The sequence below is a fragment of the Delphinapterus leucas genome, chromosome 13 (genome assembly GCF_059928025.1).
Source record: "Delphinapterus leucas isolate spDelLeu-1000000601 "Yukka" chromosome 13, BTC_Dleu_Yukka2, whole genome shotgun sequence".
Classification (NCBI taxonomy): Eukaryota; Metazoa; Chordata; class Mammalia; order Artiodactyla; family Monodontidae; genus Delphinapterus; species Delphinapterus leucas.
Window position 1 is genome coordinate 71,930,091 of NC_143141.1, and position 27,154 is coordinate 71,957,244.

The window sequence follows — 27,154 nt, forward strand, 5'->3', positions numbered from 1 at the left end:
ATGACTCACATGAGAAACTGCTTTTAGAATTTAGTACCAAGAAAAGCTATGCTTCCTTTGGGTAACTGATATGCCTTCTCTTCCCAAATAATAAGATCCTGCATACTATTTTGCTTTGACTACTAGGGAACTCAAAACCAAATTTTAAATTATAGAAACTATGCTGAGTTTATAATCTATTTGTGGTATTCTTTTTTCCTGATAATTTTTATTCTGCTTGTATTGACAATTTTATCATATTATTAGGTCAAAGTTTTTATACAATAAGGCAAACTACTTCCAGAACTAAATTATTATCAACATCAATTATTATATTAAAAAGCAATCTCACACACAAAAAAGCATATTTTCTAACTGGTTAATTCCTTGATATGTTATAGAACTCACTGATTCAACAAGCATTGATTGTTATTTATTGAAAAGTTAAATACAATTCTAGCAAAGAAATGCATGGTATAAAGTGCATTGAGGGATTCTCATAAATTGGTCACTTTAATATTTTCTTTTTTTACCATCTTTATTGGAGTATAATTGCTTTACAGTGGTGTGTTAGTTTCTGCTTTATAACAAAGTGAATCAGCTATACATATACATATATCCCCATATCTCCTCCCTCTTGCGTCTCCCTCCCACCTTCCCTATCCCACCCCTCTAGGTGGTCACAAAGCACCGAGCTCATCTCCCTGTGCTATGTGGCTGCTTCCCCCTAGCTATCTATTTTACATTTGGTAGGGTCACTTTAATTTCTAAAGTTGTGAGTATATGACTATGCTATTTGAGTGGCCAATTACCAGTGTGAATGAATGTAAACTGTTATAGACTAATAAAAATTGAAACAAAGTTAATCCATCAATATGTAACAATATGCATAATCATTACCATGTTTGGTGGTAATTAGTTCACGTGATTACTAGTTAGCATTACTTTTACGGTCAAAGTACTTATAGGGTAATAGGAAATGTAGTTATGAATAGCCAAAGCAGGAAACTACTCTAAGACCCTAATGAGAACCTCTGAATCCATAACTCACAGTGACCCAGGCAGCCATGCCTCCCTTGATGTTCAAGGAGTCAGGTACAGATTCTCCTTCCTGACCCTCAGCAACTTCCCTGCTGAAGGAAGGAATGGAAAATAAGATTGGATATAGTGGGGCTAGATCAGCACTGTCCAATATAATGTGAGTCACTTTATATTTCTAAAGCTACATTTAAAAAGTACAAATAAGCAAGTGAATTTAATTTTAGGAATGTATTTTATGTAACCTAGTATATCCAAAATATCATTTTAACATGTAATCAATATAAAAACTAATGAGATACTTTACATTCTTTTTTTCACACTAAGTCTTTGAAATCTGGTGTTTACACTTATAGTGTATCTGAATTTTAGATGCTAAATTTCCAACAGTTAAAGTGAAATGTAGTCTTACCAAAACAATGATGTGGTACATAAGGGAAAAATATTTTACACTCCTTCAGTATTTAATTTTAAATTAAATAAAAGTAAAAATTCAATTCTTCAGTTGCAGTAAAAATTCTTCAGTTGCACCAGCCACATTTCAACTGCTCAACAGCCACATATTAGACAGTACAGGGCTAGATTATGAAGAACTAGGCAGAGTAAATTATATTAAATTAATTCTATAATTGCTTCTCCTCCCTCTATTTTGCTTCCCTCCTCTCCTCTCATCTTTCTTCCTAGATCCTAAGGTCCAAGCAAGTCGAAGGCAATTATGGAGTTGAGGGTCGGGGAGTGCTACAAACTCCATAGAAAAAGGAATGGGTGATTAATTGTGCCTTGAGACTTGAGTTAAGAACGTTTTGCTACTTCCTGCCCACCTCATCTGGGAGACAGCTGGAGGTCTCATCTGCATCTTTTTTTTTTTTTTTCCCCTCAAAGAAAGAGCAACCTTACAAATCTAGATGGAAAAAACTAAATAGTCAGGCTTCTCACATTGGGGTGTGGGGGCAGGCTTGGGGGAGTGTGGGACAGATGTGCCAGAATATAGAATAGTTGTGGCATATCTCCCAGGATGTCAGTTTTACTTAACGTTACTTAATGTTAAGTAACTTAAAAGTGTTGCTTTGTTAAAACAACCTTGGATATATCATGAAATAGAATGCAAGTTTTCTATCAATCAAAAAAATAAATATGTTTTACATTATTCTGCTTCATATAAAATTTGAGAAAACAGAAAGAGGAGGAAATTCCTCAAATAGAGATTCACTGAGATTAATAACCAAACACTGGCAGGAGGGTTATGGAGAAGGACCTTAAGGAGAGAAGCTATCAATGCAACATTTTGGTCAAATTCCAACTTGAGGTAACTTCTATTTTTGCTCTTCATTTAGACATACTAAAAGAATGACAACAGTCAAATTATTATTAGTGTTTTTTAAGTTTGGCCGGCCGCGCGGCTTGCCGATCCCATTTCCCCGACCAGGGATCCAACACGGGCCCTGGCAGTGAAAGCAACGATTCCTAACCACTGGACCGCAGGAGAATTCCCAAGAATTTTTTTTTAAGACAGAGGATTTTTCAGCACGACAGAAGGCAGAGGGACAGAGCCACCTGAGAATATACGTTAAAATACTGGAGAATAGACCTGGATTAAGACCTGATTCTCACTAGCGATTGAGTCTTAGGCTATTTAACTTCTGGGAGCCTCCATTTTCTCACTTGTGATATTGAGATAATAAAAGCAGCTATTTTTTTTAGAACCTGGTACATAGTAAGTATTCAATTAAAGTTACTTACTAGGCATTGTTAATAATACATATTTTGTAGGCTTAGTGAGGAAAGGAACTATATGGATAATGCACAGTGCTGAATGCTTAGCAAAATCTCAATACATGGCAGCACTATTATTGTATCTTTTTTACAGGATGGGTGTCTTCGAAAGAAAGAAGAGTCCCAATATGACAGAAAACCAAATTTCACCTCAACTAGTACACGTAACTTAAATGTTAAAATTTTATTGGTAACAGAGACCATAGGTATTTTTTTTAATGTGCTCATGATAAAGAATAAAATTTGTAGAGACAGGATCTCAATTTTAACATAGCATGGGTTTATCAGTCTTTAAATGTTAAATTACTTCTAAAGTTTTTTTATTTATTTATTTTTTAATAGAAGCTAGTTGGCCTCCAGTCGTACTGGAAATGTAAGAAAGGGACATTAGTAAATTTTGATAAATGGGCCAAGGGCATAGCACCGAGATACAGCAGCTCAGGTCTCAGGATTCTGGTGCAGATGCTCCTGCGAAAAAAAGATGTGTTTAATGGGACGCGAGAAGAGGCAGGACGAACTCAAAATACCACCATCCGGCGCCCAGCAGGGAACAGGCAGGCGGGCGGGCGTGCTGCGGGAAGGCACGAGCCCTTTCCTAAGGGCCTTCCTTCCCGAGGAGGGGAGCGCCCGCTGAGGAGAGGGCACGGCTAGTACTTGGGGACGCATCTCCCCCCAACCCCTTTGTCCCCTCCCCTCCCCCGCCCACTAGTGAGCACGACCAACTGAGCCAAAGAGCACTGTGCCGGCGAAGCCCGACAAACCCGGCCGAGGGGGGCGCCCCGCCTCCCTCTTTCTACTTCGCCTCCGTCCCCGGCCCCACGGCCCTGCGCCGGTAGGCGCCGTACGACCGCGACGCCCCTCCTCCCCGCCGGCACCTGAGGCAGGGAACTCACGGGCGGAAGGGGCCAAGACGCCGCCGCTACCTCACACACTGAGGGTGGCGTCGTTGGGGGAGAGAGGGGACGGAGGAACCAGGCACAACCAAAACTGGAGAGTTGCCGGCGAGGCCCGAAGCCAGGGCGCGAGCGGAGAGTACCTGCGGAAAACCGAGGCTAGTGAGCCGGGGCCGGGCCGGCGCGCAGCCTTCCCCAGACGCCCCAGGCCTCTGACGGTTGCTCTCAGGTTACTCCACCGCGGCACTGCGGGCTCGGAGACCTCCCGCCAACCCGGAGCGAGGCCGGCGCGGGCCAATCAGCGCGCAAAGCCCGCCTCCGGGGGGCGGGGCCAGCCCAAGGCGCGCGCGCCTCCCCTCCCACCTCGCGCTGCACTCGCTGCCTCAGCCGCCTGCCCACCTTGTCCCGTTACCCGGCCTTGCTTTCCTTCCCGGCAAGGTCCTGGTAAAACGCCTCGACACTCCCAGACCGCTTCTTGCCTTCTAATGTAACGCCTTACCCTTGGACACTTACCAAAGTCAGGCTTGGATTAGAGCCATTTGTCTTCCCTGCTGCGAGATGGAGAGGCCCTGCCGGGCTGGGACGTCAGGTCTTACCCCTCCTCCACCGCACCGGGCACACACTGGCAGGAACGCGGTAAACGGAGACGTCAACAGCAGGAGGACGAAGAATCAGAGGTGAACTTCGCAGCAGCAATTGTAAATTACTGCTACGTTAAAATAACTGTAGAAACAGAGGAAGAGACAACCTAAACCAAAAAAGAAAGGTGTGAGCACCGTGGCTCTTTGTGAGAAAGGGTAATGTTATTCTATCCTGTTAAATCTGTTGTTCCAAACTAATTTCTTCTACAGGAACCTTTTCTTTTTGACCTGGTGCCTGGGATGTAAGGTGCTTAATAAATGTTTGTTCAATGAATAAGTAAAAGGATTCTTCATAGCTTTTAAATTTTGTACGTGACGTCTTTTACTCTTCACTTCTCTTCTATCTAATGTATAACCTGCTTTTTTTCCCCTGTTAACGTATCATGGCCTTTTTTCATGTTGCTACAGTCTTTCTGAGTATTCTTAACGACTGCATAATAGTCCAGAGTGGATGGACCAAATGTAAATCATTTTGATATTTGCATTGCTTCTAGATTTTTCAGTTACCACAACTATCACACTTAAAAAGCAATTTGGCCTTGCGTATTTGTGGCACTTCCTAGCAATTAGTTCCTCAGTCAGCAACTCTGAAGAATGAATATTTAGTTCCCTTCTTTCTCGGGCTCTCACACAGCTAGATGATGGCAAAAAATCACCTATGTGAAAGAAGACACAATCTGCAAACTCATTTTTCCTTATAAGCATTTTGGATATTTTCCCCATGGCCCTTAAATGGGGGAATGAACCAAGAAGCATAAACTGGTTGTGAAAACCTTAAATACTGATTCTCCTAGGAAAACACTGCTTTGAGCCTCATTCTCTCTTTCCCTGGTGGTTCTCTTTTCCACAAGGTATCAGGGTTTATTGTGATTACTAATTTCCAGCCTTGAGTACACAGAATGTTTACTGAACAATGAATGACTACTACAGGCATACTGCTTTGTTTTACTGTGCTTCGCAGATACTACATTTTTTACAAATTGAAGGTTTATGGCAATCCTGCGTAGAGCAAGTCTATTAGCGTCACTTTTCCAGCAGAATTTTCTCACTTCATGTCTGTCACATTTGGCTAATTCTTGCAACATTACACACATTTTCATTATTATTATATTTGTTATGGTGATCCATGATCAGTGATCTTTGATGTTACTATTGTAATTATTTTGGGGTACCACAAACGGAGGCCATAAAAGCAAACTTAATGCATCTATAAATGTGTGTTTTGATTGCTCCACTAACTGGCCATTCTCTTGTCTCACTCCCTTTCCTCAGGCCTATTCCCTGAGACACAATGAAATTGAAATCAGGCCAATTAGTAACCTTACAGTGGCTCCTAAGGGTTCAAGTGAAAGGAAGAGTTGCATGTCTCTCACTTTAAATCAAAAGTTAGGCCTCGGGCTTCCCTGGTGGCGCAGTGGTTGAGAGTCCGCCTGCCGATGCAGGGGACATGGGTTCGTGCCCCAGTCCGGGAAGATCCCACATGCTGCAGAGCGGCTGGGTCCGTGAGCCATGGCTGCTGGGCCTGCGCGTCCGGAGCCTGTGCTCCGCAACGGGAGAGGCCACAACAGTGAGAGGCCCGCGTACCGCAAAAAAAAAAAAAAAAAAGCTAGGCCTCTTTTCCATAAATGGGATTGCATATAAATTTATAAAAAATGAAATATTTGATATGTACAAAAGAATATTAGTAACATATATGCAAGCTTAGCATAAAACAAAACCTCAAGAAGCCACTGCCCACCCAAAAAGCATGAACCTAAGATCCAAGGAATAGAACATTAAACAATACTGTTGAGATTCTGTATGCTCCTCCTCCTCCCCTTACTTCTCAGCAGAGGTGGCTTTTGTTTTTCCCATCCCCCCCTCCCCAACTCACAGGATCTTAGTTCCCCCACCAGGGATTGAAAGTGCCGAGTCCTAGTCACTGGACCGCCAGGGAATTAATTCCCCCATTCCATTTTCTTTTTAGATTTACCATATTCTTAAACACAGATCTTGTTTGAAAATTTAATACTCTTTGTATTCTTCATAGTTTCAAGATTTAGACACACTAATGAATGACAGTAAATCATTTTCATTCCTGTGTAGGATTATTCTGTAAATATACCATAATGAATCAATGCTTCTGTCAAGTCACTTGTGTTATTTTTTGCTATGAATGCTCTGAGTATTCCCATGCACAGACCTGGTTATCAGCTGCTATGCCTCTGTAAAGCCAAATTAGTTATTTATAGCTTGCACAGGCTCTGATGAGTTGGTGTCTGGTCAGTGCCCATGTATTAAGGTCAAATATTTTGAATACTACAATACTTCTGTTTATATATGTATGCCCCATGGTGCACTCATGTAGTTTTTCCATAAATGCTTTAAAGTGAAACTGATGGGTTTTAGAGTATGCACAGTTTCAACTATACAAGATTATCAATGCTAAATTCATTTCCCAGGTAGTTTTACCAGTTTTAAGTAAGAGTTTCCATTAGTCGACATCTTGCCAATGTCATATTTTCAGTCTTTTTGTGACTAGATTATCTTTTAAGGTGTATTGTAGAGGACAGCTTTATTTTCAGCACCCCTTTTCTAGGAAATGTTCTACTGAACCTCCCAAACCACTTGGGTGTAGAGATAGCAGCTATATTCATGCAATATCATCTCTCTCCTTCCTCACTCACTGGAGTCATAAGGGCCAGCCCTTGATTCAAGCTGGGCAAAATTCCCTTCCTGGAATTTTGCACTATGACCAAGAATGCAGCCTGGCTGACTGCTCTTTTATATGGTAGAGATAAAGTCTTCAGAAGTATTAGGATAGAACAATAGTTAGATAGAAGGACTTTATAAAATTTCTCTCTAGAATAGTTTTCTCCACTGTACCTCACTTTTTTGCTCATTAATGAAAATATCTTTCTTGATTTCTCCCCATTCTTGCTGCTGCCTATGACATAATCCTTATTTGTTAAAATGAGGCAATAGCCTCTCCACTTTCAAGTTTTGATTCCTGGTTTTAAGTGTTCATATGTACTAAGTGACTTCTGAAACACAAAATGTTACACAAAACTATATCACTTTCCTAAAAATATTCGAAGTGGCTCACAACAAAGATGACTTTAAGGTCAATAAAACAGAACCTAAATAAACTATAGCAAAGGGGAGGCAAGAAAGTACCCATAAGGATCTTGGAAAGTTTGATTCTGAACAAGAGGCAACTTCCTCAGTGTGCCTGTCAGCAGCTAGCTGAGAAACGTTCCTTCAACTAACTGAACACTGACTTCTCATACTTACCAATATTTTACCAAATAAGGATTACAGGTTTGACAACAAACTATTTTTGCCATATAGACCCAGATCAATTTTCTCCTGAGACTATTCCAGCATTCTTGTACGAGACAAAAAGCAGTTAGATGAAGATAAATAAAAACTGCAACTATATTATTTTTTGCTAATTTCTCCAAAAGGTCACAGTGTCAAAATAGTGGTAGTAATAGTGATTTTTGAAACTCATTTGCCATTCATTAAACCAACATTTGCATACGTACTATGTGCTAGGCACTACTCTAGAAGCTGGAGACACATCAGCGAACAAAAGAGACAAAAAATCTCTGTCCATACATTCTAGTCAAAATTAGACTGATCTAGACCCAAAGGCTTCTAAGGACCAAATGGAACAACTTTTTGAAGGAACGCCCAACATATTAACGGATCTGTACAGCAAATAATTGATTTTCTTTCAAAAATGGAATAGATCACAATTTGTGTTAACCTGTCAGTGAGGATACCCAAATAGTTTAGGATACTCACTTAATAAAAGATTAGGGCACCCCACGAAAAACAGGCTGTACAGTACAGTAATAGAAAGCTGTTTTTTTAAACATATTTATTGAGTATATATGGTGTACTGCTATAAAGTGGTGTTTTCTTTTTTAAATTTATTTATTTATTTTTGGCTGCGTTTGGTCTTTGTTGCTACTTGTGGGCTTTCTCTAGTTGCGGCGAGCAGGGGCTACTCTTCGTTGCGGTGTGCGGGCTTCTCATTACAATGGCTTTTCTTGTTGCGGAGCACGGGCTCTAGGCGCATGGGCTTCAGTAGTTGCGGCTCGCGGGCTCTAGATCATAGGCTCAGTAGTTGTGGCACACGAGATTAGTTGTTCCACAGCATGTGGGATCTTCCCGGACCAGGGCTCAAACCCGTGTCCCCTGCATTGGCAGGTGGATTCTTAACCACTGCGCCACCAGGGAAGCCCTATTAAATAGAAAGCTTTTAACCTAGATTTTTGATATTATCAAATTAATTTCAGTGGTGTTACCAGGCCCCAGCTAGAGATGGGCTACAAAAACCTGGGGCAATTATCCCAGGAGACAGGGATTTGTTTCTAAAACTTAAGGCATATACTGCATAACAGATGTGTAACAGAGAATGGGACCCTCGGCCTCACATAAGTTCTTCTGAGGTATTGAAGTAGGTTATTAATTTTTAATTTGGTAAGTTGAGTAGTTTCCTGAGTTTGACCGGAATACGATTTTTCAAGTGATTCCGCCCCTCACGCCTGCATTCTCAATAATCCTTATTACACTAAGAGAGCTAGAGACAGAGCTCACGTTTACCCCAAGAATGGTGGGGTAGGTGTCAGTCTGTTAATAATCTGTTGGTAAGTGACAGCATTTTCAGAAACTATGCCAATATCAGTTTTTAAAAAAATATTGTATTCAATTTCTTTTTTTAATTAATTAATTAATTAATTTATGGCTATGTTGGGTCTTCATTTCTGTGGGAGGGCTTTCTCTAGTTGTGGCAAGTGGGGGCCACTCCCCATCGCGGTGCGCGGGCCTCTCACTATCGCGGCCTCTCTTGTTGCGGAGCACAGGCTCCAGACGCGCAGGTTCAGCGGTTAGTGGCTCACGGGCCCAGCCGCTCCGCGGCATGTGGGATCTTCCCAGACCAGGGCTCGAACCTGTGTCCCCTGCATTGGCAGGCAGATTCTCAACCACTACGCCACCAGGGAAGCCCCCAGTATCAGTTTGAGAATCACATATTGGAGGCAGTCGGATAAAAAAAGTTTCATCACCCCGGTTTTGTTTCCTCGGCTCTTTTTTCCTAAGAAATACACTAGGAGATTTAAGACTTAAGTTATTCCAGTTAAACGTATTACATACATTAAGGACTCCTCTGGACTACTTCTTTCCTGTTGTACTGTATTCTGTCTTTGTGACTTTGTCAATAATCATGTTTATACATGATAGACTATAAATTAGTGTGCTAAAAGGCACACTATTGTAATAATAATTATAGTTGGTGTAAAAGTCTGATAGCTTCACATGTTTAGTTGTGGTGTCATTGCTCTCTCGGGAAGAATTCTGGCCTGTACATCTACTGAATAACTCAGATTTAAGAAGCTGCAAAAATTAAAACACATCTTACTTGGTGAGCCCAGGCCAGGCTTGACTGAAAACCTCCAGGGATAGATCTTAGGTTCCCACCTTTTTGCACGCAGTATCAAAGAAATGCTGATTTTCTTTCTGACTTACTTCACTCTGTATGACAGACTCTAGGTCCATCCACGTCACTACAAATAACTCCATTTCGTTTCTTTTTATGGCTGAGTAATATTCCAGTGTATATGCATGCTAACACATATATATGGAATCTAAGGAAAAAAAAAAAAGGTCATGAAGAACCTAGGGGCAAGATGGGAATATAGACACAGACCTACTAGAGAATGGACTTCAGGATATGGGGAGGGCGAAGGGTAAGCTGTGACAAAGTGAGAGAGTGGCATGGACATATATACACTACCAAACATAAAATAGATGGCTAGTGGGAAGCAGCCGCATAGCACAGGGAGATCAGCTGGGTGCTTTGTGACCACCTAGAGGGGTGGGATAGGGAGGGTGGGAGGGAGGGAGACGCAAGAGGGAAGAGATGGGAACATATGTATATATATAACTGATTCACTTTGTTATAAAGCAGAAACTAACACACCATTGTAAAGCAATTATACTCGAATAAAGATGTTAAAAAAAAGATTCGAAGGCAAAATACAAATTACCATGAATGCTAAAAGTTTGAGTCAAAATTATTTAAATAAAATCATTTTAGAAAAATTAAAAAAATAAAAATAAAAAAAAAGAAATGCTGAATCTGTGAGCTTCAGGCAGTTTGTTCTCGCTCTCTTTCACATACATACAACACACACCTCACAACACATTTGTAATCTTCCACTCTATTGATACCCAGAACAATCTGGGTTACAAGTAAGATTTTGTAACCACATTAGCTGGCAAAGATCCCTAAGAGGAAAAAAGATTTACAGCCACTTTTGTAAAAATAAGGTTTAATAAAAACACTGGCAATCTGTACAAGAAAGAAAATAATAAGAAATTAAATAAGTTTATGATTTAATGTCAACCAATGTAAGAGGTGGTAGCTGAAGGAAGTTTTTACTTTAAAAATCTTCTAGGCGACCGCTGAGGTCTCGGGCTGCTGCCACCGGGCTGCTGGCGAGGCAGGGCTCAGGCCTGGCCGGGTAGCTCCAGAGCGGCAGGGCAGGGGGGCCGGGAGGCGGGGCTGTGCCGCCTGCGGGGCTGGGACCTCGCCGGACCCGATGCGGTTAGGTTCTAGGAGCTCTGAGCATTTCTGCCTTGGGACAGCCACGCATCTAATTCTGCAAAGTACTTTTATATGTAAAACTTGTAAAGGATCAGAACAATGCCTCCAAGACCATCATCAGGTGAACTGTGGGGCATCCACTTGATGCCAAGACTCCTAGTAGAATGTTTACTACCAAATGGGATGATAGTAACTTCAGAATGCCTCCGTGAGGCTACACTAATAACTATAAAACATGAACTATTTAAAGAAGCGAGAAAATACCCTCGCCATCAACTTCAAGATGAATGTTCTTACCTTTTGTGTTACCCAAGAAGCAGAAAGGGAAGAATTTTTTCATGAAACAAGACGACTTTGTGACCTTACGCTTTTTCAACCCTTTAAAAAAGTAACTGAACCATTAGGCAACCATGAAGAAAAGATCCTCAACCGAGAAACTGGTTTTGCCGTTGGCATGCCAGTGTGTGAATTCGATATGGTTAAAGATCCAGAAGTACAGGACTTCGAAGAAATATTCTCAATGTTTGTAAAGCTGTGGATCTTACGGATCTCAATTCACCTCATGGTAGAGCAATGTATGTCTATCCTCCAAATGTAGAATCTTCACGAGAACTGCCAAAGCGCATACATAATAAATTGGATAAAGGGCAAATAATAGTGGTGATTTGGGTAACAGTTTCTCCAAATGACAAGCAGAAGTATACTCTGAAAATCAAACCATGATCAAACCATGACTGTGTGCCAGAACAAGTAATTGCTGAAGTGATCAGGAAAAAAATTCAAAGTATGTTGCTATCATCTGAACAACTGAAACTCTGTGTTTAGAATATCAGGGCAAGTATATTTTAAAAGTGTGTGGGGCTTCCCTGGTGGCGCAGTGGTTGAAAGTCCGCCTGCCGATGCAGAGGACACGGGTTCGTGCTCCGGTCCAGGAGGATCCCACATGCCGCGGAGCGGCTGGGCCCGTGAGCCATGGCCGCTGAGCCTGCGCGTCCGGAGCCTGTGCTCCGCAACGGGAGAGACCACAACAGTGCGAGGCCCGCGTACCAAAAAAAAAAAAAAAAAAAAAAAAAAAATGTGTGGATGTGACAAATACTTTCTAGAAAAATATCCTTAGTGTAAGTATATAAGAAGCTGTATAATGCTTGGGAGGATGCCCAGTTTGATGCTGATGGCTAAAGAAAGGCTCTACGCTCAACTGCCAATGGATTTTTACAATGCCATCTTATTCCAGATGCATCTCCACAGCTACACCATATACGAATGGAGAAACATCTACAAAATCCCTTTGGGTTATAAATAGTGCACTCAGAATAAAAATTCTTTGTGCAACCTATGTGAATGTAAATATTCGAGACACTGACAAGATCTATGTTAGAACAGGTATCTACCATGGAGGAGAACGCTTATGTGATAATGTGAACACTCAAAGAGTACCTTGTTCCAATCCCAGGTGGAATGAATGGCTGAATTAAGATATATACATTCCTGATCTTCCTCATGCTGCTCGACTTTGCCTTTCCATTTGTTCTGTTAAAGGCCGAAAGGGTGCTAAGGAGGAACACTGTCCATTGGGCTGGGGAAATATAAACTTGTTTGATTACACAGATACTCTAGTATCTGGAAAAATGGCTTTGCATCTTTCGCCAGTACCTCATGGACTTGAAGATTTGCTGAACTCTATTGGTGTTACTGGATCAAATCCAAATAAAGAAACTCCATGTTTAGAGTTGGAGTTTGACTGGTTTGGCAGTGTGGTGAGGTTTCCAGATATGTCAGTGATTGAAGAGCATGCCAATTGGTCTGTATCCCGAGAAGCAGGATTTAGTTATTCCCATGCAGGACTGAGTAACAGGCTAGCTAGAGACAATGAATTGAGAAAATGCTAACAGCTCCAAGCAATTTGTACACGAGATCCTCTATCTGAAATCACCAAGAGATTTTCTGTGGAGCCACAGACACTTGTGTAACTATCCCTGAAATTCTACCCAAATTAACTCTGTCTGTTAAATGGAATTCTAGCGATGAAGTAGCTCAGATGTAGTGCTTGGTAAATAGACTGGCCTCCAATCAAACCTCAACAGGCTATGGAGCTTCTGGACTGCAATTACCCAGATCCCATGGTTCAAGGTTTTGCTGTTCAATGCTTAGAAAAATATTTAACAGATGACAAACTTTCTCAGTACCTAATTCTGCTAGTACAGGTCCTAAACTATGAACAGTATTTGGATAACCTACTTGTGAGATTTTTACTCAAAAAAGCATTGACTAATCAAAGGATTAGGCACTTTTTCTTTTGGCATTTAAAATCTGAGATGCACCATAAAACAGGTTTGGCCTGCTTTTCCAGTCCTATTGCTGTGCATGTGGGGTGTATCTAAAACACCTGAACAGGCAGGTTGAAGCTATGGGAAGAGCTCATTAACTTAACTGACATTCTCAAACAAGAGAAGGATGAAACACAGAAGGTGCAGATGAAGTTTTTAGTTGAGCAAATGCAGCTACCAGATTTCATTGATGCTCTTCAGGGCTTTCTATTGCCTCTAAACCCTGCTTATCAGCTGGGAAATCTCAGGCTTGAAGAGTGTCGAATTATGTCCTCTGCAAAAAGGCCACTGTGGTTGAATTGGGAGAACCCAGACATCACGTCAGAATTACTCTTTCAGAACGAGATTTTTTAAAATGGTGATGATTTATGGCAAGATATGCTAACACTTCAAATTATTTGCATTATGGAAAATATCTGACAAAATCCAGGTTTTGATTTTCAAATGTTACCTTATGGTTGTCAATTGGTGACTGTGTGGGACTTACTGAGGTGGTGAGAAATTCACACTATTATGCAAATTCAGTCTAAAGGAGGCCTGAAAGGTGCCCTGCAGTTCAACAGCCACACACTACATCACTGGCTCAAAGACAAGAACAAGGGAGAAATATGCAGCCATCGATCTGTTTACATGTTCATGTGCTGGGTATTGTGTTGCTATCTTCATTTTGGGAATTGGAGATGGTCACAATAGTAACATCATGGTTAAAGATGATGGACAACTGTTTCATACAGATTTTGGACACTTTTTGGATCACAAGAAGAAAAAATTTGGTTATAAACGAGAGCGTGTACCACTTGTTTTGACCCAAGATTTCTTAATAGTGATTAGTAAAGGAGCCCAAGAATGCACAAAGATAAGAGAATCTGAGAGGTTTCAGGAGATGTGTTACAAGGCTTATCTAGCTATTCGGCAGCATGTCAATCTCTTCATAAATCTTTTCTCAATGATGCTTGGCTCTGGAATGCCAGAACTACAATCTTTTCATGATACTGCATACATTCGAAAGACTCTAGCTTTAGATAAAACTGAGCAAGAGGCTTTGGAATATTTCATAAAACCAATGATGCACACTATGGTGGCTGGACAACAAAAATTGATTGGATCTTCCACACAATTAAGCAGCATGCTTTGAACTGAAATGATAACTAAGAAACTGAAAGCTCGGTATCTGGATTCTATACTGCACTGTTAATAACTGTCAACAGGCAAGACTGCACAGGAAATGCACAATCCATGAACAGCATTAGAATTTACAGCAAGAATAGAAATAAAATACTATATAATTTAAATAATGTAAACGCAAACAGGGTTTGATAGAACTAATTCATTTCAAAATTAAGCTTTCACATTTCAAAATGTGCACATTTCAAAATGTGCAATTTCATGTTATGCCTTAAGTCCAAAAAGGTAAACTTCATGATTGTATCTTTTTTTAAAAAACAAAAAAACCCCCAAAATATATAGAAATGATGGAGAAGGAAAAAGAATGATTTTTTTTTGTCTTGCAAATGTTTCATGTTTTGAAATGTGGACATAACAAAGTATATTATTGCATTAGGTCCATGTAAACTGGAGTTTGATGTTAAATTACACTAAGATTGGAAAATAATGAAAATTTCTTATTAAAAATTTTTTTTCTAATCGGGATTTATTTAGAAATTCTGGCATTCAAAAGTACAGGTAAAACTGAACAAGAGATCAAACTTTCTACACTGTATCTAAATTTCACTTTTGTTGAAACATTATAAAGAGAATAAAGATAATAAAACTTTCATCATATACTTATAGGGAATCAATTTATGTTTTATTGAACTGCTGTTGATTTTGCAAGGTACCCTGCCACTTTAAACTCTCTTTAACCACTTTTTAGCTGTTTAAGGAAATTATAAAACACTGAAATCTACTAGCAAAAAAGGGATAGAGTATTTCTACGTGAGGGCACTGGTATAGTCAGGCTATTAAGTGTTTTCTCAGGCACAGCTTTTATTCAGGGATGGATTTACAAGGAAGAGAAGAGGTGGATTGAGTCAGGGCAGCAAGAGTAAAGTAAGCCTATTTTCCTTCTCTAAACACATTTTTAATGTAAAGATGTGAAAGAAAAAAATTTGTTCTTTTGGTTCAGAAGTTAACAGTTGCCAAGCAGACACAGGAATGTACGTGAACTTATATATGGAGATATACTTAACTTCCTTGGCTCGATATAATACACTTTTATATACTCTTAAGGGACACATCTCAAGATGCTCCTGGTTTTCCCTTAGACAAATTTTTTTTTTTTAAGGCCTATTATAACCTCTTCCACTTCCAACCAGCCACATTTTAAACTTTAAAATTCTGCTTGCAGGTATTTTGACTCAACATTTTGAACAAACCTGTCCTGCTGATCATGATTAAAATTGGTCCCCGGGCAAAATTAAAATAATGAATGGTAAAGCTTCAAATGCAATTTGTAGTTGATTCTTTCCATTCAAGAACAGAAATGGACCATAATAATCCATGTGGATCCATCACATTATCACAGTTATCTAGTGTGTTTAATGACTCTGAATGTCATGACGTTTAGAATAAATTTGAATATAGAAAATTATTAAAAATCAGAGGAAAAATGATATAAATTAGCAACAGGGAAGAACAAATTAGTGACACTAGAATTATAGGATATTTTTCTGCTAAGAAAGTTTTATTTATTTCAAGTAGCAGAGCCAAGCAAATAATATTTGTAATGAACACATTATAGGAATAGAAGCTGTTAAAGTATTTTAAGACTGCTTGAATAATTTTAAAACATGATAAATTTCTATTCTTCAAATTCAGCGACCAATATTAATTTGCTTAATTAGTGACTATTTTTTCATATTCAGTACTGACCTGGCTAAAGTACTACAAAAACCCAATATGTAGGATCCGAATTAATGTGTTTTGACTATTACTAAGATTAATAAAAGACTGCCCTGTCTCCTGCCAAAGGCTTATTTTCTAGACCCCCTTCACACTACGCTGATAAGAATACATCTAAAATTCTATTAAAAATTGCTCAACTTACTCTTCAGCTAGGAAGATATTTAAATCACATTAGATAAAAAGCCTGTGTGACCTAACCTAATACATCATATGCAGTACATGGACAATTTTTTAAAAAAAACCAATTCAGTATGCGTCAAAAACATTAAAATCTATTTGAATAAAATGTGTGTTTAAATGTCTCATTGTAAAGGAAAAAAAAAAAAGGAATAAAATAACCAGTCAGGCTTCATATCAATTAGACAACTTTTACTAAATGAGAAAACTACATTTAAAATGTGCTTTAAAACAAAATGGAATTAGAAAAAAAAGACATATGCATTTGAAAGAACGTTGCACTGTGCTGAAAATCAAATCTCTTGCAGTAATACAATACGCCAATTCTTAAAACGTAAGTTAACAGAATTCTCAATTTAACAATTTCAAAGACGATATTAAGGTCAAGAATTTCACATCTATGGTAGCACTTATAGAAGGGCATTTATAAATATGATGTCCATCCCTATGAAGCTTACAAATTTGACAACGCTCAATAAAAGCTTTGAGAATCACATCCAAAAGTGTTGCATCCAAAGCATCACAAATCTGTGTCCTGTAAGTTCTCCTTCTAAAATCTTTATGTTGACTTTTCTATTCCTGTCATTTGTTAATACTACCCTTAAAAAAAAAAAAGAACAGGAAAAGAAATGCTGCAATAAACCCTTGATCATGTACAGAAATTATTGCTACTATAGTTCACTACAAAGCATGTCTATACAATATCATATGAACTTTGATCATGAAAAATCAGAATAAAAATCTTTAGTGACATAAGCCTTACAATCGTATACAACATTCACATGGCAATATTAGACAGTCAAGCACCCAATACCCATAGTTGACAAATGTCCCACTGACCAGCATTCATTTAAATACATCCTTCGTACAGAGGGAGGAAAAAAGAGATAATGTCAGCTTTCCAAGGCTTGTCAAAAAAGGATTCTCATGTTCTGTGGATCTAAAAACAAACAACAGCAACAACAACAACAACAACAAAAACCAAAAAACAAAACCAATGCAGGTGAGGGTGTTACCAGAAAGTTAAGCATGCCAAAAAGGTGTTTCGTGCGAATTAAAACCTAAAGCCAAGGTACCACATAATCACATTACCAACTAGTTGGGTATACTAAATGAGCCTTATCTTAAAGTTAAATGAAAATGCTACTGCACAATAGAGCATCAATAAGTTAAAATTAGAGTGCACAAATCCAAATCAGTGGCAATTTCTGTATAAAGCAAAATATTCACTGTCAGCTGTAATGTTTGCCCAAACTGATTAAATCACTCGACTGGACAGTCTGCATATTTTTAAAAAATATCTCTAAAATTCCTTTTTACTGTAATGAGGCATAAGTTTTCTTAGTAAGATCAAACAGGTACATAAGTAAATAAGCAATGGAAAATTAATAGTCGATGAACGTCTTTAAAGCTCTTCCCACATTTCACTTTTTAAAATGTCTGGGAAAAAATTTAAAGAATTTGCCATTATTTTAGCAAAAACAAACAAAACAAAACAAAAACAAGCCCCAAATAATTAAACAACCAAGCAACACTAAAACCACATTACACAGATGGATCATCATGCTTTCATCTGGTTTAACTATCACATCTAGTTTAACTGGGATGCTTTTCAACTTTAAAAACTGTGATACGTGAAGATGTAAATTTAATGGGCAATTCTGAATTTGGATTTAACTTTGTTGAATATTATAACAGAGTATACTTATTACAATACAGTGTAGCACATCTTTCTATTAGAAAAAAATTTAAGATCCTTTACCCGTCTCCTTAAGTTAAAGGTGTGACATCATAAAGGGTGTCAAATGGCTGGATGGTTTTACAGTGCACACTTATATATTATGAAGTATGTCCTTAACAAATCTGATGGTTTCTTTACACAGTTCCTTTCTTCACCTTTTCTTCGGTGGATTAGCTGTTCGAGGTGGAGTGACGGGACGTCCTGAATTCAGTCCACCATACTGGTACTTAGCTTTCTTTTCAGATGGTTTCAATATCTTAAAGTAAATAATTTAGTAACAATGTTATTTTTTCAAGTACAATAAGTTTAAGGAAATTACTGTTACAATAGTGGGCCTTTCAATAAATGACATCAATTATAAAACTGTAGAAGAAAACAGCAAAGTTCCACAAACGTTTCTCACGTTTAAAGAGTACAGTAAATGTCTGAATATTGCTATTACTGGTCATTCCATTGATAATTTTAAAATTTTATTTATTTTATTTTTTATTGGCGTATAGTTGCTTTACAATGTTGTGTTATTTTCTGCTGTACAAAAGCTCAAGTACACAAATCCCTTCAACTACCCAATCCTTAAACTTAAGTATCAATAAAAAAATTTTCAAATTAGCGTATCTCTATGACGAAGAATACTAGTTTAAGAGTCAAAACACCTAGGTTCTCATCATAATTCTTCTACTATTTAGAGGGTAATTAGTCACAAACTCTTCAGATCTTAATTTATTATGTGTACACAGATCTTTTATTTTAAAAAAGCTATATATATTAGATACCATAAAGTTCAACCATTAAAATGTAACAAGTCAACAATTTTTTATATACTTGCAGCTATACAACCACTGCTATAATCTAACATTAGAACGTTTTTGTCACCCCAGGAAGAAACCTTGTTCCCATAAGCAATCACTCCCTCCCTATTTCCATTCTCCACTTCCCTAAAACTCCCTTCAACTCCAAGCAATCACTACTTTACCTTCTCTATTGATTTGTCTTTTCTGGCTATTTTAAATAAATGAAACCACACAATGCGTGGTCTTTTGTGACTGGCTTCTTTCACTAAGATAATGATTTTGATGTTGTAGCATATATTAGTCCTTCATTACTTTTTTTTTTTGGGCCATGCCACGCGGCTTATGGGATGTTAGTTCCCCAACCAGGGATCAAACCAAGGCCCTTGGCAGTGAGAGTGCAGAGTCCTAACCATTGGACCCACCAGGAAATTCCCAGTACTTCATTACTTTTAACTGCCAACAATACGCCATTTTATGGATATTCCACATTTTGTTTATTCACTCTTTAGCTAATGGCCATCTGGGTTATTTCTACCTTTGGCTATTATAAATAATGCTCCTATGAATATGCATATACATGTATTTGAGTACCTGTTTTCAATTCTTTCAGGTATATACCTAGGAGTGGAATTGCTGGGTCATATAGAAATTCTATGTTTAACTTTTTGAGGAACTGCCAAACTGTTTTGCGAAGCAGCTACACCATTTTCCATTCCCACTATCAATGCATAAGGTTCCAACTTCTCCACATCCTCACCAATACTTGTTACTATCTGACATTTAAAAATTATGTTTATTCTTCTGGGTGTAAACAGAGCTTTAACCTACATTTCAGGTAGAGAATTTCAGCATTTACATAAAAAACGTGTAGAAAAGACTCATAAGCATTTTTATTCAGACTGTCATAGTGCCCCGGTGCGGGGGGCGGGATATATTAATACAACTCGATTATGGCAACTGTTGAAGGATAAGGCCTGGTTACTATGTTTAAACTGAAAATGAGAAATCAAACATTTAGCATTCAAGTCTACTAACTGATAGAAACAAACCCCTTCTACATTTACAAAGAGAAATACAGTGTGTGATATTAAGGACATAAAATAACCTTTGCAAAAAGCTAAGTATTAAAGTGACTTAAGTCCACGAACAAGAATGATTTTAAGGAGCACACTAAAGTTAAAGCTGGTCTCTCTCTTTTTTTTTTGCGGTACGCGGGCCTCTCACTGTTGTGGCCTCTCCCGTTGCGGAGCACAGGCTCCGGACGCACAGGCTCAGCGGCCACGGCTCACGGGCCTAGCCGCTCCGCGGCATGCGGGATCTTCCCGGACTGGGGCACAAACTCGTGTCCCCTGCATCGGCAGGCGGACTCTCAGCCACTGCGCCACCAGGGAAGCCCTGGTCTCTTTTTAAATGTCTCTATATTCACAAATCGATACTTTAAGATTATTTGTAAAGTTTTTCTTAGGAAAGTTTTTCTTAGGTAAATATTCTACGTTATTTTAATCGAAATTTATAATATAACTCTCTCCACTCAACGCCTGTCCTACCTATTCATCTTGCAGAAGAAAACAAAATGTAAATTATTCACTGAATTTACATTCTTTTAGTAGGTAAGCCACTATCTAAGGGTTCATACAGGAATTTAACAATTTAAACGTCTGCATCAAGAATGACTGACACGACTCAGGTTTCCTAAAACTCTAATTATGGGTTATATACCAAAAAGACTGGAGCGTTTGTGAATGAAAACAGAAATCTCTAAAGGAGTCTATGAGTGATTTTACTTCTGAACAAAACTGATTTTCTATACTAACTGAAGGAAAGAACACAATCTGAAAGAAAATTCTTCTGACAATAGTTTTAATTAGATTTCTAGTTGTTAAAACCTTTTGGTTACCAAAGGGGAAAAGGGGTGGCGGAGGGATAAATTAGGAGTTTGGCATTAGCGGATTCAAACTACTATATATAAATTAGATAAACAACAAGGTTCTACTGTATAACACAGGGAACTATATTCAATATCCTGTAATAAATCACAATGGAAAAGAATATGAAAAAGAATACATATATATGTATAACTTAATCACTGCTTTACACCAGAAACTAACACAACATTGTAAATCAATTATACTTCAATTAAAAAAAAAAGAGGGGCTTCTCTGGTGGCACAGTGGTTGAGAGTCCGCCTGCCAATGCAGGGGACACGGGTTCGTGCCCCGGTACGGGAAGGTCCCACATGCCGTGGAGCAGTTGGGCCCATGAGCCATGGCCGCTGAGCCTGTGCGTCCGGAGCCTGTGCTCCGCAACGGGAGAGGCCACAACAGTGAGAGGCCCGCGTACCGCAAAAAACAAAACAAACAAAAAAACAAACAAAAAAAGAGATTTCTAGTTGTTCAAAGTTGATATATTGTATCATACCTGAAATGAACACATCAAAGTTTCATCCACACTCATCATTCCACCAGCATTATCAAACTCGCCACAGTAATTTGGGGCTGAAAATAGGGTTACCAATTGTCGCTTAGCAAAGAATTCATATCCATCTTCCACCACCTGGCAAAGAAAAAGTCAAAAGAAAAAACACACTTATTTATGTGTTCTTTGAAATTCTCAACCATTAATACTAATTAAGATTAATGTGACAAAGACCTGAAGAAAAAAACAAAACCCTGTTTTGTTTTGGAAGCTTGATTTTTGTTCCACTTTCTAATTTCCTATTAGTATTACATAGCCACACACTGAAAACTTTACTAAGTTGAGCTTACTGTACACAGATCACGCTACAAAAAATTAGCTGCCTATAGATTACACTTCTTTGTGTGTAACTCTTTTCCTTAATGATTTAACATGACTTCTAGAATCTGTTGTCAATTCCTGAGTGAACTAAACAACACGTTTCCCAGTCTACAGATTTGAGAGGTATGCAATGACATGTAAATATTTTCTATTTATTTGTAGTAGGCAAGAATACTTTCTAAAGTCTTCTAGGTATTCTTTGATTAAGCAAAATTATCCTACAATACTTGGAGAAAGCACTTCCACAATTATTTACATTTTTATATAATTCCTACTTTAGTATCAGGTACATGTGCTGGTTGTTATTACCTCATGGTAAAATTTAGATATTAACCTTTTCTGTTAAGACTCTGTCCACCTTATCTACTCCAGCTCAGCACACTGCTTGGCACTCAGTATGTCCTTTTAGTTCTTAAGTTTGCTCGTTCACTTGTTTATTTATTCACGTATTTACTAAAAGAACAGGGTTTTTAAAAAAGGAAATATCTGTAGTTTGTGTTGTTTCCCATCATAAATCTCTTAATTTTAGAGACAGTAAGTCTGAAAATAAGCAGAACAGGATTTTGGAGATGTCTAGAAAAAGATCATGCAAACTAAGGTAGTTCAGTAACCTGACTTTTAAAAATCATCACTATTTCTGAAAAGACAAATGAATAGAGACCTATGGCTGAAAAAACTGATTATCAGTGGATATTTTATTAGGAAACTCAGCAACTCTGCCCTGTTATCTTGTGGAAGACTTATTTTAATTTACCTAAACTATAAATACAATGTTCACTGATTAAAAAATATGCCAAAAGCAAAGGATTTGGGGACATAACTTCACTTAATTGAACTAGGAAATTTTAATAGAAAAAAAGGCATTTGATATACAACATGTGCAGAAAATGAGAAGCCTGTCATCTTTGTTATCACATAGGATCACATAAAGAAGGTAGAAGTAGTCAAGGGTTATGGGGAGCAAGACCACAGAAAAAAGGGGAGTACTACAGAATAGCATATAATTAACAAATTTTGCCTTAACGAAGAAATAACAAGGAATCTTTAAGTATTATACTTACAAATTTCAAATACTTAAAAAAGTAGCAAAAAAAGATTTTAAAAAATGCTTTTCAATGTATTTTAAATTAGTTATGTTCTAGAGAGCATGAGGACTTGATATATTGTTAAAATAAGCTTTTGTTAAAAACACTAACTACGTGTTACAATATGTCAGTAAATTCACAAGGCAATGGATATTCAAAGGCCAACAAGTCACAATTCTCTCCTTAAAGAGTATATAATCTGGGCTTCCCTGGTGGCGCAGTGGTTGAGAGTCCACCTGCCGATGCAGGGGACACGGGTTTGTGCCCTGGTCCGGGAAGATCCCACATGCCGCGGAGCGGCTGGGCCCGTGAGCCATGGTCGCTGAGCCTGTGCGTCCGGAGCCTGTGCTCCGCAATGGGAGAGGCCACAACAGTGAGAGGCCCGCGGAGTATATAATCTATCGGTGAAGGACAAAAAACCCCCAAATACGCCTAAATTGTACATGTATTTTTTTTCAATGAAAATTCAAATATACACAAAACTAGAGAGAATTCAATAAACTCCCATTTACTCACCAACCTGATTCAATAATTACCAAGACTTTGCTACATTTATTTCATTTATCCACCCCTGCTTTTCTCTGCTGATGTTATTTTTTTAACATCTTTACTGGAGTATAACTGCTTCACAATGGTGTGTTAACTTCTGCTTTAAAACAAAGTGAATCAGCTATACATATACATATATCCCCATATCTCCTCCCACCCTCCTTATCCCACCACTCTACATGGACACAAAGAACTGAGCTGATCTCCCTGTGCTATGTGGCTGCTTCCCACTAGCTATCTATTTTACATTTGGTAGTGTATATATGTCCATGCCACTCTCTCACTGCTTCCCAGCTTACCCTTCCCTCTCCCCGTGTCCTCAAGTCCATTCTCTATGTCTGCATCTTGCTTTTGTTATTTTAAAACAAACCCTAGATACATCATCTTACCCTATGTACTTGAGGAGGCATTTCGAAAAATACGGACATCCTTACATAGCAATATGTATCATCACAGAGCTAAAACAATTAACAACAACTCCTTGATATCTAATACCTAGCCTATAATCGAATTTCCCCAATTGTCTCTTTACAGTGTGGTTTGTTCTTATCAAAATCCACACAGTTCATTTGATTTTTATCTATAATATGTAACTATCATATTAAAATGGGGTCAAATATTTCTAGAAAGCTTCAGACAAGAACTGAAAAATTTGTTAGTATTGCAGTACACTACAAAAATATATTCCTTTGAAACCTTTCCCCTTAGAGGGTGAGAAAGGGTTAACTAATCATTAGATTGTTAATTGTGAGATCAAGGTGTAGGCTTTACCTCTTCTACTGCTTTCCTTGTATAATTAGCTTTCTTGGATCTCAATTTCCTCAAAAATAAAAGGAATACACCTGGGTGAAGTTAATAAACATCAAAACATCCAAGTTTTGTTATTTCATACCTGATGAGCTCGACAAATCAAGTCTAAATCATGACGATTCAGAAATTTACTGACTACATCAGCTCCAAAAGTGAAGGAAACACCACGATCATTTTCTCCCCAACCTTGCACATCCTTATCTGGGTCAGACCACAGCAAATCACAGAGCAACCCTTTAAAGAATAAAAACACAGCAATGAAAAAACAAAACAAAATTTATAAAATAAAGTATATCTACATCACATTTGTTCTCCTGTCCTCTTACCCTTTAATAATAGTAATAATCACTTGCCCCCTAGTATCCCAGCCTATCAAACTTAGCCATTTTTTGTTAAAGTAACCGTGCAAATACAATTGTGCCCGACTTAAAGCAGTACTCACCAACCCTTTCCACAGATAAGACATGTGTGCATGGCTCACTCTAAAGCATATATTGGAAAAGGTTGTTTGTCTTCTGTCTATAGTTTCTCTGTATGGATAACCAATTGACCCAGTAGCATTTCCTGAATAGTTCATCCTTTCCTTACAGAGCTAACTATCCTGTTTCTGGTGCTGTAGTCTATTCCATTAATCTACTTTATTTAACACTGAGCCAATAACACACTAGAGCTTTTAAATAAATCTTCCTATTTGGTAGGCCTACCCCCTGCTTAATATTTTTCTTCAGGATTGTCTTGGTTACTTTTAATTCTTTGTTCTTCCACATATAAACCTCTGAATCAGTCTGTCAAATTCTGTAGACCTAATCGAGATTTCATTGGAACTAATTTGATCTATAGATCAATTTGATGGAAGAAAACATTTTCTACAAAGGCCTGGAGGATTTAAATAAAGTATATGGAGGAACAAAATCAGATCAGATCCTTGACTTTAGAATGTTTTGGGCTTAAAAAAAGAGGTCAGAGCTAAAAATATTTATCTAAGTATCTTCATCTTACTAATAGTAGTGTAAATCTTAGAAGGGACTGAGACCATCTTGGGAATGTAAAGTAAGAAGACCAGTAAATGAACAGGAATCAAACATTTAATAAGCAGGCAGAATGAATGAGCAAAATCAGAAGCAAGCAGAAGGAATGAGCAAAAAGTATTGGGAAGGAATAGTCAAAACAAAAGGAAGAGATTAGAATAGTAGGATCTCCTGAAAGGGTAAGAATTATCTAGAAGTAGGAAATGGTTAAGTTTCAAGTACAATGAACAAGTGGATTAGGACAAAAACCTATGCTATTTACAATTAGATTATCAGACCATAATGAAAGCAATATCTTGATGGTTGAGGGGAAGAGAGAGGGTAAAGTCAAGTTGTAGTGAGATTAAGAAAGGGTGGATGTTGAGATGGTGATATTTAGTTTTCTAAGAACTATGGTACCAAGGGAAGACTGTTTTAGAATGAGTCAGCTTTAAAGGTTTTTTTTGATAATCCATATACCTCATAATATAGCTTATCACGAAAGGAGATCTTCACTTTGAGTCACAGTACAGCTTATCTTGATAGGGGAAGTATCTAAAACACCCTGTAGAAATCGTGGCAATGCTCGCTTAATTTCTGGCAATGCTCGCTTAATTTCTATCATTATTTCCTAAACTCCTGTCATGATGTTTTAAGAAATCCACCAGCATACAAAATCCATTGGGATGGTCTCAGTTTAAAAGCTCTTTCTGGTCTCTAAAGAATCAGAAGCTGATTCTTTAAATACACACACACACTGCTCTATAATGCTCATACTTTCCAGTCTGTTTCCACAGAAGAAGCAGTGAGGTCAAAATATTATTCTATAATTTTAATGTGACAATAAAACTAGAATGTAGTTGCTTTTGGAATTATCTGGAAAATGCAACAGCCTAGATGCATACAAAATCAAATAATTGTAGCAACAACAATGTGGCGTTCCTTAATCTTAATGGATTGAGACAAGAATCTCAGAGTCAAGGTTCAATGTTTATAATCCAATCCCTAATGAATAAGCAATATAATCATTAGGCTATTGTCTCAAAAAAACATAATTTATAAATTAAATTTCTAAAGATTACAGAGAATATGAAAGCTCAAAATGACTATTTTTAGCATCTCGGAAACTTCCCATTAAAATATGATAAAAAGAGAAACCTAACGTGCCATCCTTGAAACTGATTTATGTCTGAACTATACCAACAACAGAAACTCTGAAGATGGTATCACTTGATATTTATATTGTACCTTATTTTAAATAAATACCCTATTATTTAAATACTAGTTTCTATTAGGTTTGGTCAAATATATTCTATAATTATAATCAAAATCTGGAAAAATGCATGTTTTCTTTTTATAATCAATACAAAAACATCGTGTCACTCAAGTAGGTTATTAGACAACTTACCGCAATATGCAGTATGTTGGTGGCTTACTGATAACAGAGGATCTATACAACTGTTTATAACGGTTGCTTTATAGTCATGAGTAGCATTCTGAGTGGTATCATTACACTTTCAGTATACTTTAGTACACTGAGTAAAACAGTACAATCACACTTGAAAACAAGCAACCAGATGCATGTTATTAACAATCCAATTTAGAGGTTTAGCCATGGTTTACTCAGGCACTGGTTCACAAATATTTTTTAATGCTTACTTTTCTATAGTCTTTGGATCTTAAGAGTGGGAAATGAAGTTAGTACCATCCAGCCCAACCCTATTTGATGAATAATCAATTCTCCTTTACAAAATTACCAATAAATAATTCTCTTATCAGTAAGCTAAAAGACCTTTCCCCTCCATATATATATAATGTTCCTAATGTATAATAGGGTTTCTAGACCCTATGGCGCTCTAGGCAATCCTCATTTTAGATACTAAAGTTTGTTGAGAACTGATGAATACAATAGGTATACGGTGGGTCTGACTACACAGATAACGGGACAATTAATCCAATAATGTAAGTTTTTTTTGTTTTTTTTTTTTAAAAGCCTGGTAGAAACTGAGCGAAAGGGCAATTTTGCTTTTGTTAATGCTTTTAACAGT

The 27,154-nt window shown here is 37.9% G+C and overlaps 2 protein-coding genes and 1 pseudogene across 5 annotated transcripts in view; 1 reads left to right on the forward strand and 2 right to left on the reverse strand.

Annotated features, from left to right (window-relative positions):
• Window positions 1-16,396, reverse strand: part of SPDYA (speedy/RINGO cell cycle regulator family member A) — a 58,266-nt gene extending 41,870 nt beyond the window's left edge. The window contains exon 1 of the mRNA XM_089922429.1: window positions 3,827-16,396. The gene's annotated coding sequence lies outside the window, so the exon portion shown is untranslated. The remainder of the gene's footprint in view (window positions 1-3,826) is intronic.
• On the forward strand, window positions 10,829-14,692 carry LOC111174924 (phosphatidylinositol 4,5-bisphosphate 3-kinase catalytic subunit alpha isoform-like; annotated as a pseudogene).
• A 102-nt stretch (window positions 16,397-16,498) lies between the features above and the next one.
• The window catches only part of PPP1CB (protein phosphatase 1 catalytic subunit beta), a 37,613-nt gene continuing 26,957 nt past the window's right edge, over window positions 16,499-27,154 (reverse strand). For all 4 annotated transcript variants that reach the window (XM_022574163.3, XM_022574164.3, XM_089922426.1 and 1 more), the window contains 3 exons: window positions 24,182-24,333; window positions 21,278-21,412; window positions 16,499-18,324 (listed from right to left, as the gene is read on the reverse strand). In XM_022574163.3, the coding sequence (XP_022429871.1) occupies window positions 18,220-18,324; window positions 21,278-21,412; window positions 24,182-24,333 (392 nt within the window). In that variant the 3' untranslated portion in view covers window positions 16,499-18,219. The remainder of the gene's footprint in view (window positions 18,325-21,277; window positions 21,413-24,181; window positions 24,334-27,154) is intronic.